This window comes from Salminus brasiliensis, chromosome 1, assembly GCF_030463535.1.
Source record: "Salminus brasiliensis chromosome 1, fSalBra1.hap2, whole genome shotgun sequence".
NCBI classification, from domain to species: domain Eukaryota; kingdom Metazoa; phylum Chordata; class Actinopteri; order Characiformes; family Bryconidae; genus Salminus; species Salminus brasiliensis.
This window is the reverse complement of record NC_132878.1, coordinates 88,377,321-88,390,930: the sequence shown is the minus strand read 5'-3', so window position 1 is coordinate 88,390,930 and position 13,610 is coordinate 88,377,321. Positions and strand designations below refer to the sequence as shown.

At 41.8% G+C, this 13,610-nt stretch overlaps 1 protein-coding gene and 3 non-coding genes across 5 annotated transcripts in view; all 4 read right to left on the bottom strand.

Annotated features, from left to right (window-relative positions):
• The window catches only part of rundc3b (RUN domain containing 3b), a 46,882-nt gene extending 41,480 nt beyond the window's left edge, over positions 1–5,402 (bottom strand). For both annotated transcript variants that reach the window (XM_072692272.1, XM_072692273.1), the window contains exon 1: positions 5,070–5,402. In XM_072692272.1, the coding sequence (XP_072548373.1) occupies positions 5,070–5,152 (83 nt within the window). In that variant the 5' untranslated portion in view covers positions 5,153–5,402. The remainder of the gene's footprint in view (positions 1–5,069) is intronic.
• Positions 5,403–12,274: 6,872 nt separating this feature from the next.
• On the bottom strand, positions 12,275–12,345 carry trnag-ccc (transfer RNA glycine (anticodon CCC)). Its single transcript has one exon. It is a non-coding gene; the product is annotated as a tRNA-Gly (tRNA).
• An 88-nt stretch (positions 12,346–12,433) lies between these two features.
• Positions 12,434–12,506, bottom strand: trnar-ucg (transfer RNA arginine (anticodon UCG)). The gene has a single exon. It is a non-coding gene; the product is annotated as a tRNA-Arg (tRNA).
• Positions 12,507–13,271: 765 nt separating this feature from the next.
• On the bottom strand, positions 13,272–13,344 carry trnaq-uug (transfer RNA glutamine (anticodon UUG)). The gene has a single exon. It is a non-coding gene; the product is annotated as a tRNA-Gln (tRNA).
• Between the last annotated feature and the right edge of the window lie 266 nt (positions 13,345–13,610).

Sequence of the window (13,610 nt, the reverse complement as noted above, 5' to 3'; positions counted from 1 at the left end):
GCATCAAGAGAAAAATCAACACGGTGGAGGCAAGCAGCAATCTGAACAAATTTATGGTATTTTTGATAAATGATCAGTGTATCAGTGTAATAGTGTAGCGATTTTTTTTATGACCAACATGTAATCAGTTAACAACCGCAATAAAAGCAGTAGTAGTATATAGTTCATTAGCATTTTTATCTGTTTGTGTTTCAGTAAATCATAAACACAGTACTGTCCAACTTTCATCTGAGTCTCTATGGTGTTTAAATGTGCAAACTATTGCATTATTATAATGCAATTATTATAATAAACTGATCTTGCTAACAGTGCTAACCTGAGACAATGCTAACGATGATAACCTGAAACATAAAATGTGAGACCCAATTTGGTTAGATCTGAGATGTTTGAATATGTGTTCAGTTATTGGATGTTTAACTTAAACGCACTCAACTTGGGTGTGCTGTCATTCCCAGCGCCGGCATCCAACTTTACGTTTGGAGATAACCTTCCAAACATAACTGTTAGCTACATTAGCCTGTTTGCACATTAGTGCAAAACTGAAGAAGCAAACAAACCTTCCGACGTAACTACACTCAAAGTAAAGGCGGTGTGGTGACGACGGTGGACCCCCTGATCCCATTATGAATTGCATTACTACATTATTTCCTTTAATCTTTTTAAATACCCTTTAAAATATCACACATCCCTGTTATTGTTTTATTTGCCTTGATTAGGTACATGTATTCACAGAGACAGGTCAGGCTTATATGCGACCTTTCATAGCAAATGTATTGTCCAGTCATGAACCACACATGCAGTTTTTGCTCCAGCACCCAAAATAAACCAGCCTCAGATGAAGGACAAGAGCAAAGGTCTTCAGATTACAAAATCCTGGACTAAAAATTCAATTCCAGATCCGCACTGTGCTCTGAGCTACAGGAGGGCTAATACTTATTGTGTCTCTATCTGTACACCAGCACCAAGTTCCTAATAAAGTGGCCAACATATGCATTGGTTCGACAGTTGTTGATAAGCCTTATATAAAGTCTTTTTTACCCCAATATGCTAACAGAACATAGGCATACAGAACTTGATGGATGGTGGATGAATATCAGCAACTCCAACCACAAACCTGGCTTTGCAGACACATTACAATAACCCATGAAGGAAAACAGGCTGTTCAGTGAAACGTCTTGGATGCCTGATCAGCTGTCTACAAGTGCAGACCCAAAGCACTGACAGAAGATAGCTGTGTGATCTCTCAGCGAACAGGATCTGAAGCACATGTTTAAAATGCAGGGCTGTTCTGACAGACCTACAGACCTGCTTAACCAGAGTGGATGAGTCAAACCAAGGCACTTCAACAAAGCACAATTACCACTTAATGAAATGTGCAGCATACAAAAGCGGCCAACACATTGCCACACACACACACACACACCTACACACCAATAGATCTAGTCATGGTCACATTATCTTTCACACATATGACAATCACGATCCTTGGAATTTCTCCTGTCCTCCTCTACTCATTAATCCAGGGGTGGAGAACTCAGGGCCAAAGTCTAGAATTGTTAAACTCCCTGCTCTAAAACATCCACTAAATTTGGCTGTCTAATTTAATGTGTACAACTATGTGTTAACCGATGTGCCAAGACATGTTTGGTGTCCAATGTTTTAGGTTCAAACTGCAGCAATAAGTAATATTAGCTACACTATATGTCCATAGGGTGTTTGTGGACACCCTTTCTAATAAATGTATTTAGCTACTTTAAGCTGCACCCATTGCTGACACAGATGTGCAAATGCACTGCTTCTCTAGTCCCTGCAAAGAATGACTGCAAATAAAACAGGATAAGGTCGAACCTGCAGGCACAAAGCCTAATGCCAGGTGTGGGCTAGAGGGGTATAAAGCCCACCCCCTCATCACTGAGCTGGGGAGCAGTGGTGCAGTGTCCTCTGTAATGATGGTGCTCCATCCAATACATATAAACACACACACACACACACACACACACACACACACACACACACACACACACACAAACTGTTTTCATCTGGCACTACATGACACTTAGCTATAAAACAAGTACAAAAGTATGCCCTATATTGTTTTGACCATGGTCACACCCCTGCCAAGCTCATTTCCCTGATGCCATTTGTTACTGTATAACAACATATAACAACAACAAGGTTAGCTAGCCAGCTAACTACTGCTATCTGTACTCTGCCAGCCCAAATGCTCTGTTAGTAGCTAATGTTTTTAATAGCTGCTAACACAAGCCACCCAGCATTTTATAAGTGGCGAAAACACTTCTTAAATAATAACCAATCATTTCATATTATTTGTACCACTCATGTAAACCATGTGAGTAATCGTGGGTGCTGTTAGGCAACAGAAGCATGTCTATGATGCCAGGTGGCTAGCTTGGTAGGGGGGCACTGGCATGGTCATCACCCCACCAGTTCATAAATTTGGTTTGGACATTAAAACAATTAAACAGGATTTTAAAAGGGGGAATTTAAAATGCACATTTATTTATATCAATTTATATAAATATAAATGTATTCATATTATTTACAATATTTATGTAGGAACAGGTTAAACTATGTGCACAAAAGTACTGGGACACCTGTTCATTCATTGTTGCTTCTAAAATCAAGGTTTATCCAGCTATTGTTGGAGTAACGGTCTCTGCTGTCCTGGCAAGGATTTCTACAAGATTTTGGAGCATAGCGGTGAGGATTTGATTGCAGTCAGCAGCAAGGGCATTAGTGAGGTCAGAACTTTGCTTGATCCACTTCCAGAGGTTTTGGATGGAGCACCATCCTTCCAGAGAACACCATTCCACCATTGCTCTACAGCTCAACCCCTGTGCAACTTAAAGAAGCTGAATACATTCATTAGACGGGATGTCCACAAACATTTGGACATATGGTGTATGATTGATTTTTTTATTTAATTTAATATCTTTTTTGGCTCAAACATGTCTTTTAAATGTTGCTTTGATACAGTGAATAACTGTGACTCAGGATTGAGTCCCAGCTACACTGTGTGCCACCTGGGCTGAAGAGAAATGTGAAAGGATACGTAAGAAAGGCAGGTCTGCAGGTCTGCAGGACTGTAATTGGGAAACATTGGTTTATAGATTATCCAGTGAGTTATCTGTAGTTTAGCTGTAGATATAGCAGTTGAGCTGGCAACACAGCAGTGGTGCTTAAACTGCTATATCTACACAGCTCCTCACACTGTACACCATGGCCTTTCAGCAGGGCATGTGAGATTAATTGAAATCCTCATTAAGCGGCCCCCCATATACGGGGCTGTTACAATGATTGAATCAGCCTTTGTGAGTCATCATTGATTACAGTCCGCATTCAGGGTTTGATTAGTGCACTGTAAATAGAGTTGTCCTACTGAGCTCCTGGAGATATAGCCTTTCGCTCACAGTGTGCGCCAATCCTTTTCCTTCAAGCCTCCACACTCTCCTATGCTTGCCCAACCATGGTCCAGCACCATGACCACACACCTTACTAACCTAACACACCCCCAGATTCACTTCATTCCCAACACTAACCCAACACACCCCCAGATTCACTTCATTCCCAGCACTAACCCAACACACCCCCAGATTTACTTCATTCCCAACACTAACCTAACACACCCCCAGGTTCACTTCGTTCCCAACACTAACCCAACACACCCCCAGATTCACTTCATTCCCAGCACTAACCTAACACACCCCAGATTTACTTCATTCCCAACACTAACCTAACACACCCCAGATTTACTTCATTCCCAACACTAACCCAACACACCCCCAGATTCACTTCATTCCCAACACTAACCTAACACACCCCCAGATTCACTTTATTCCCAGCACTAACCCAACACACCCCCAGATTCACTTCATTCCCAGCACTAACCTAACATACCCTTAGATTCACTTCATTCCCAACACTAACCCAACACACCCCCAGATTCACTTCGTTCCCAACACTAACCCAACACACCTATATGGGCTCTTCATTCCCAACACTAACCTAACACACCCCCAGATTCACTTCATTCCCAACACTAACCCAACACACCCCCAGATTCACTTCATTTCCAACACTAACCCAACACACCCCCAGATTCACTTCATTCCCAACACTAACCTAACACACCCACCGATTCACTTCATTCCCAGCACTAACCCAACACACCCCCAGATTCACTTCATTCCCAACACTAACCTAACACACCCCCAGATTCACTTCATTCCCAACACTAACCTAACACACCCCCAGATTCACTTCATTCCCAACACTAACCTAACACACCCCAGATTCACTTCATTCCCAACACTAACCTAACACACCCCCAGATTCACTTCATTCCCAACACTAACCTAACACACCCCCAGATTCACTTCATTCCCAACACTAACCTAACACACCTATATGGGCTCTTTATTCCCAACACTTACTCAACACAGCTCCAGTGCCCTTTTTATCTTCAGCACTAACACACATCGAGAGCTATTTTATTCCCAACACAAACCTAACACACAGACACAAGCTCTTTAATCCCAAGATTGTATTTTGGTCTACTGAATCAACCAGCTTGCTCTTACAACTGCCCTGCCACTCGTTTCCTAGATCAGCACTCCCACTACTCCTCCATGGTGTATTAGATTAGGGGTGGACTAAAACTTCTGCAAGGTGTCTACATCTCCAGCATCCTGGACAGAACCCCATCTCTGCTTTCCTGAGTCAGCCAGGCAGCATCAACATCATTATCAGCAGCAGCAGCATCAGCAGCATCAGCATCATTATCAGCAGCATCAGCAGCAGAAGCTTCACCTGTCCAATTTGCATGAAGCACGAATGACGTCATGCTCTTACAACAGCTCTGCCACTCGTTTTCAGCCCTCAGCCCGTTTAGCAGACTGTCGCGCAAAAGAGACACCGGAGCCAGAAACGAGGGAATAAACTAACGACCATATCCAACACAACCAAACGAGCTGCAGTGATACAGCCCAGACCCGATTCATCGAACCCGGAGCGTCGAGACCGAGCCGCTCTCCGGATCTTTGACTCACCTGCAAACGGTGATTAAATTCCGCCTCTCCACCGCTCGGTTCCTCGCTGCGGCTTTCTTACGGGCTCCGTTGATGGATGCCATGCCTCAGCTCCTCTCTAGCCCTTCGCAGCCTTTGTCCGACTCCTTCCTTCCCTGTTTTGTTGTTCCTCCAGCGACCGCAGGTTAGCTCATCGTCGCTCGTCTCCAGTGAGTGACTGATAGATCAGCAGAGCTGAGGCAGGCGGTCACAAGACCACACAACAGAGGAGGGGGGGTTAACGTAGCTTCAGAAATCACATGCCGAGACTGGTACTACTACAACACACACACACACACACACACACACACACACACACACTCACTCACTCACTCACTCACACGGGCTAAGGGAGTTTCCCCATTGAGTGAATCTCTGGCTGCGTCTCAATCGGCTCCGTGCTCCCTACATAGTGTGCTACATAGGTCATGTCAGGACGCCGCGAGATCCTAAATAGTGCTCTAAATAGACTATATAAGTCATTATTTTTAATCATTTTTATGCTTTTTTGGCCATAATAGATTACTATAAACAAAATATAGCACCTCTTTAACATTTTATTTATTTTTGTGCAAAATAATACTGATCAGTTAGCTCCTTCCCTTAATTTATGACAGAAAGCTTTAGCCTTAATTATTAATTATGTAATTAATGCTAAAGCTTTAATGGTGTCACGTGAAATCTTTGCCAAATGGCTGTGGTATACCATGTGGTTGCTATGAGCATGCTAGGTGGTTGCTAGATTGGTGGTATGTCTTGCTAAATGCTTGCTATAGGGTTGCTTAGAGGTTGTTTAACTGTTTTGCTAGGTGGTTGCTAGACAGCTGCTATAATGCCACCTGTAATACCACCTGATAGCTATAGTGTTTCCAGTGGTTGCTGTGGTACCTCATGTGGTTACCAGTGTGTTTGTTCCATCAGCACGTAAAAAGGTGCACAAACGTGCGTCTGTATACAAAAAGCTGCACACCAGCCTGAATCGCGCAGTCAGACAGATCACCCAAAGCTGAAACTGTGTCAATATATAAAAACACTGAAATGTTGAAAACTGTGGCATGAGTTAGCTGGTAAATATCCAGCAGAATAAAAAATAGAAAAAAAATAAGAAAATGGAAGAAATAATCTAAAGTACAATAATATAGTAATACAACAATACACCGTAATTATAAGAATGAAGCTTTATCTAAATTTCTCAACAGTATTTCTTGCTCCTCGGCTCCCCCTACAGAATTTACACATGCATTTCTGGACAAGCTGAGAGATACAGAACCAGTATCTGAAGTGAAAGATACGGGGTAAAGTAATATTACATACAAATATGACTCTCGAGAACGATGTCCTGCGCGTTCCACCAAAATTATCGAGAGCAGTAACTGACGTGCTGAGCCCAGAGTAGCAACGATAGACATGCTGTTCTCTCTGTTTCAGTCAGTGGAGAATCACAGTGGTTTCCAAACAGTTATTTTAAGATAAAATGCAACATAATGTTGCTTCAATTAAGGATTTTTACAGGTTAAAACGACTTTTAAATTGGTGTTATATGCAGTGGATAAAGCTCTGGGTTATTAATCTGGGTTCAACCTCTGCCTCTGCTTGAGCAAAGTTCTTAACCTTCTCTGCTCTTCTCTGTGGCATTTCTGACCCTAGGCTCTGCCCCTGGGTTTTTCAAAGCTGGGATATTTGATGAAAAAAATTCTGTTCACATGATGCTACCAGTGTAGGGAGGAAACACCCAACCACTGCTGCTAAAAATGATGATCGGAACCTAAATTTGTGGGGTGTTTTATTCATTCTGCTTTCTGGGCTGCACTTCCGTGGTGTGTCTGGAGTGTGGTTTAGTGTGCTCTGGTGCTCACTTGCTGTTGAAGGGTTTTACAGCCCCCCACGTTCACACTAATTACTTGGGTACAACATTTAGTGTGGCTAGCCCTCCACATGAATGCACAAATGGAAGCAGAGTGGATAGGCAGAGTGAGTGGAAAGCAGGCCGAGATTGAACATGCCCTCTCCCAATGATAAGGCCAACACTCAGACGGCTTCACAGTTAGCTTCTGAACTTCATTCCTCTGAATGCTTATCAATGGGCTGACCAGTAAGTGACCCATGAGGATGTTACCCTCATTTAATATTTAGCCAGCCTCTCTCTCTCCATTACATTTTTTTATTTTCTCCCCTGGAAAGTTCAACCATACACTACTTTCATTGTGTACTCTCTGTCCGAGCAGATCCAGACGCCCTTTCTAATCAGTGAACTCAGCGACTTGAAGATGCACCCATTGCTGGCATAGCACTGCACATACACACACAGCTTGTACACTCCCCATAGAAAAGCATTGCCAATAGGATGGGATGCTCTGGAGGTCATCATGTCCAATGCCAAGCATTTGGAGTGTGGTGCTATGCCACTGCGTTCTCTGGAGTGATGCATCCAGTATGTTTGGGACGAGTTGGGTTGGTGTTAACCCAGAACTAATCATTCCCAACACTCACTAATGCTCCTGTGGACGACTGCAATCGACTTCTCACAGCAGTGTTCCAAAATATAGTGCAAGGACTTGCAGAATGCAGAAACCATTACTTCAGCAAATGAGGGGCAAAATTCCTACCAATACCCTTGATTTCAGAAGAAACACTGAAATATACAGTGCCTACGAACAATTTTGACATCCAGTGTATTTTATGTCTAATAAGTCAGATGCTACAGCAGAACATGGTCAGCACTGGCTGGGCTGGAGCCATTTGGCCCACACATTGAGGCCTGAAATTGTGTGTGCTTAGGCTCATGTTCATATTGACCAGTCTACTCAGCCAGACAAGCAACATTTTCAATCACCTTGGATTTGTGCTTTAGGCATTATTTGGAAAAAGCCCAGAGTGATTCAACCACACAAACAGTCTCTAAGCCTAAATAGGTTTTCACCCCTAGGAAACCTAACCAACACAATACCAGATTCAATAGCAGATCTTCAATTAATGGACAGAAGACAAAAGAAGGGCTAAAATGTTTAACCCAGGAGAGTCCAGTCTATCTGCACAGGGCCAGTGTGCCCACTAGTCTTCATTCCAAACCAGCTGGAGTATGTTTGTAGACTTATTTGATACCAGTCTTTAAACAATGGATTGGGCGTGGTCCTGCTTTAAGGCCAACTCATGACATTATGAGTTTTCCATGCCACAATTAGTCATAATTCATTTTACATGATTTGTGTAATTCATCCTTAAAATACACCAAGCTGATTCTGTCACTGTGTATTTTATGCCGATACATGTAAATTAGCTCTGTTCTCATTGGCTGCCTTGTATCCTGCCAGAAAAGCTGGAAAGCTGGAACAGAAAGCTGGAACACTCTCTATGCCTTCAGTGGGAATGGGTGTGGCTAAAATGCTGTAGACAAAATAAGCTTAGTTGATTCAGAAATTGTGGGCGTGGGGTTGTAGGACCATAGTGATGTGTATGTGTGTAAAATACTTTTCATAACACATGCAACTACACAAGTACAGGAACCTATTCTTATTTACCAAGATCAATAAATAGCCTTAATTAGTCCATATCGCCAAATGATAAAATTTTTTATTAATACAAAATACACAAATAAAATAAAGTCAGCTGTGTATGACACTGATTTGATTATTGATTTGGACATTTCAGAATATTAATTCCATGTATGACTGATTTGTGTATTTCATCTGACCTACTTCTGTCTGTACTTCTTCTGTTTTTTATTTATTAACATGTTAACATCATTTAAATCTGTCAATTCTTTGTACTGTGGTAGACGTTTATGATGAATGGACCGATAGAAATGCTCTGCTCCACTAATCTTCTTTCAGCAACTTCCACTGATAGGTTTTTCCTTCTCCTTGGATGATTTACACTGGTGTTTAGGCATATTTAAATGGCAGTCAATCATATTCTTCCTGTACATGCCTGTACATATAGAGCAGTTATTGTGGAGAGAAGGTGTAATTTAAAGAAAAGTTACAGTATTTAATGCTGTAAAAATCTGCACACCAAATATGGAGTATATGTAAGGCAAGGGTCGCAGCAAACACATTTTCCGGACTTTGGAATTCCCAGCCAGATCCTTTTTTTAGATTTCAAAAAGAGAACATGTCTGGGAAAAGAGGACATCTGGTCATCCTACAATAAATGGTTATATGTAATTGTGTGTTTGTGACACCACAGAAACAGTAAATTCAAATCAGATTGTTTTACAGTTTAATTTACACTTATTAACATATAGACTGTATGCTCTGGAGAGGGAATCGTGCATATTGAAGTGTTAACATTGCTTGCTTACTACGTTCAGCAAGCATAAACCATACAGTGGCCTAAAGGAGGCTTGGAACTGAATGATCACTGGGTCAATCCTCTTGCCTTGGCAGAAACTTGGAGATAATGAAGGAACAGCATTTTCTTCTTATCAGTCTTCATTGACAAAGTGCAGTTGAGCAACCCAAAGCTAAAGAAGTACGCTATGGTCACCAAACACGTCTTAGCTGATCAACAGTGTTTGGAGTAATCCTGAATTTCCAGGAGACAATCCCTTTAAGTGTAATCCGTCCTACTCAAGCCTAAATTGCAATTTCTTTTGAAATGCCCAACAGAGTCTGGGAAACCAGCCCAAAACACACACAGGGAAAGCAGGAAGGCCCAGCCTAATGAAACCTCATTATAGCAAAGTTTTTCCGCAGCTGTTTTGGCTGTTCTCCCATTTGAAGGACACTTTCTTGGCTTTCTGTCCAGCCTTTTTTTTTTTTAGCTTTTTCTTCTCTTGGGGTCACCTGGTGGACACTGCACAATTCATAAGAGAGACTGAGAGTGTTTTAAGCTTGAGCAGCTAAAAAAAAAAAAAACAGTTGCCAGTATGTTTGCAAATATTTAATGTAGGGTCTATGCAATAAACATAGGCCTACATATAAGGAGGAGCAGATAGATGAGGAGTTTTAACCATGGAAGATGCTCTAGCTAAAAAATGACATACTTGGATGGCTTTCTAAGGGCCTCTACTACAATAATCAGAACAAGAGGCATTCTTAAATTATCTTTACAACAGTGACCCCTGGTGGCTAATAAAGCAAGTTGCAGAGGCAGTACAAGTCTACCACCCAGCCAACATGCTCATGAGAGGCTCTCGTGGGTGGAATATAGGCTAGGTGGGTTGTAGGTGGGCTCTGAGTGGGTTTCTACATGTGCTTGTCCCAGTTGGGCTTGTCAAATGGGCCACATCGGTACAGCCCACCTCAATCTCACATGGGCCCTTTATGCAGTGTACAACCCAGATGGGGCCCTTGTTTAAAACCTCCTGGTCCTATCACCAACATGGGGCCAACACGGAATCCGAGAAAATGTTGGGTTTCCAGTTGGGCTACTCATACAGGCCCTACATAAATATGTTACATGTTGGTAGTGTCATGGAGGGAGAAAATGCTAAAGAAGCTCTAATAGTCAACTAATAGAAAACACCTTAGTATACCAGGACAGTATGTACAGTGGGGAAAAAAAGTATTTAGTCAGTCACCAATTGTGCAAGTTCTCCCACTTAAAAAGATGAGAGAGGCCTGTAATTGACATCATAGGTAGACCTCAACTATGAGAAAATTCTGAAAATCACATTGTCTGATTTTTAAAGAATTTATTTGCAAATAATGGTGGAAAGTAAGTATTTGGTCAATAACAAAAGTTCATCTCAATACTTTGTTATATATCCTTTGTTGGCAATGACAGAGGTCAAACGTTTTCAGTCTTCACAAGGTTGGCACATACCGTTGCTGGTATGTTGGCCCATTCCTCCATGCAGATCTCCTCTAGAGCAGTGATGTTTTGGGGCTGTCGGCGAGCAACACAGACTTTTAACTCCCTTCAAAGGTTTTCTATGGGGTTGAGATCTGGAGACTCCAGGACCTTGAAATGCTTCTTACGAAGCCACTCCTTTGTTGCCCTGGCAGTGTGCTTGGGATCATTGTCATGCTGAAAGACCCAGCCACGTTTCATCTTCAATGCCCTTGCTGATGGAAGGAGGTTTGCACTCAAAATCTCACAATACATGACCCCATTCATTCTTTCATGTACACAGACCAGTCGTCCTAGTCCCTTTGCAGAGAAACAGCCCCAAAGCATGATGTTGCCACCCCCATGCTTCACAGTTGGTATGGTGTTCTTTGGGTGCAACTCAGCACTCACTCTCCTCTAAACACAACGAGTTGTGTTTGTACCAAACAGTTCTACTTTGGTTTCATCTGACCATAAGACATTCTCCCAGTACTCTTCCGGAACATCCAAATGCTCTCTAGCAAACTTCAGACGCACCCGGATATGTACTGGCTTAAGCAGGGGAACACGTCTGGCACCCCTGGCAGCGTAGTGTGTTACTGATGGTAGCCTTTGTAACGTTGGTCTCAGCTTTCTGCAGGTCATTCACTAGGTTCCCCCGTGTGGTTTTGGGATTTTTTGCTCACCGTTCTTATGATCATTTTGACCCCACGGGCTGAGATCTTGGGTGGAGCCCCTGATCGAGGGAGATTAGCAGTGGTCTTGTAGGTCTTTCATTTTCTGATTATTGCTCCCACAGTAGATTTCTTCACACCAAGCTGCTTGCATATTGCAGATTCAGTCTTCTCAACTTGGTGCAGGTCTACAATTTTGTTTCTGGTGTTCTTCGACAGCTCTTTGGTCTTCACCATAGTGGAGTTTGGAGTGTTACTGTTTGAGGTTGTGGGCAAGTGTCTTTTATACTGTTAACGAGTTCAAACAGGTGCCATTAATACAGGTAATGAGTGGAGGACAGAGAAGCCTCTTAAAGAAGAAGTTACAGGTCTGTGACAGCCAGAAATCTTGCTTGTTTGTAGGTGACCAAATACTTATTTTCCACCATTATTTGTAAATAAATTCTTTAAAAACCAGACAATGTGATTTTTTTTCTCATTTTGTCTCTCATAGTTGAGGTCTACCTATGATGTCAATTACAGGCCTCAAACCCACAATCCTCAGCTCTGAAGGCTGATGTCTTATCCATTAGGCCACTGGGCCAAACTCAAGCGGAGCTTTTTAAAAATATAAAAGGAAAAATTAACAAACTTGCGCAGAAGTGTTGCTGGCTATGTACATTTCAATTCACAAGCAAAGCAGTATTTAAAATCATTTGATCTGGTACACGATGCCCACAAATTGCAAATTAGTAAGAAAATTGCGCCAACCGGGAATCGAACCCGGGTCACAAGAATGGGAATCTTGCATGATACCACTACACCATTAGCGCAACTGCTAGCAGGTCAGGATTTCTTGGTAAGTCAAAAGTATTCGTTATATATAAGCAAAAAAGAGCTCTTGTACCTCCCACCATGATTTGACCCAGATGGGACTCGAACCCACAATCCTCAGCTCCGAAGGCTGATGCCTTATCCATTAGGCCACTGGGCCCACAGCAAGACTTCATTTTTTTAAAAATAAAAGGAAATCATTTTTTAAAATTGCAAAGTCCATTTCAATTCACAAGCAAAGCAATATTTGAAATCATTTGAAACTGTACCAAACCGGACTGAACAGCTATTTTGCACTCTGCCTATTTGCACTATAACTATTTGCACACCTGTACAGATGTTCTCTTCTGTAAATATCAGCTCTTTACTTTCTGTAAATATCAGCTCTTTATTACCTTTTTACTTTTTTTAATTTATCCCCTACCCTATTTATTGTTTAGTGTCATTTTCCTTTAGTTTAAGACTGTGTTCTGTGTTTTTTGTTACTTGTCATACGTGTTGCTCTCACCAAGACAAATTCCTTGTATGTGTAACATACTTGGTGAAATAAAGAGATTCTGATTCTGATTCTGAAATCATTTGATACAGTACACCATGCCCACAATACGCAAATGAGTAAGATATGTGCGCCAACCGGGAATCAACCCTGAATCAAACTTGCGCAGAAGTGTTGCTGGCTATGTACATTTCAATTCACAAGCAAAGCAGTATTTGAAATCATTTGATCTGGTACACGATGCCCACAAATTGCAAATTAGTAAGAAAATTGCGCCAACCAGGAATTGAACCTAGGTCGCAAGAAGGGGAACCTTGCATGATACCACTACACCATTAGCACAGTCACCAGCAAATCAGGATTTCTTGGTAAGTCAAAAGTATTCGTAAAATAAGCAAAAAACAAGCTCCTGTACCTGACAGCATGATTTGACCCAGATGGGACTCAAACCCACAATCTTCAGCTCCAAAGGCTGATGCCTTAACCATTAGGCAACTAAGCCTAAAGCAAGATTTCATTTTTTTTTTAAATAAAAGAAGTTTTAATTGGGAGAACTTGCACAATTGGCGACTGACTAAATACTTTTTTCCCCACTGTATGAGAACATGGTGGGTAAGATATTCAAGATATGCTAAGTTAAGAGTTATTACAGGGAACTCTTATATGCTATACCAGAAGCTCAAGAGGAATGTGATTCACTGTTAGACCTTTAACCATTGACTTTCATACTGTATTCATCATTCTGTGGTTGACGTTGTGTCCTTATTA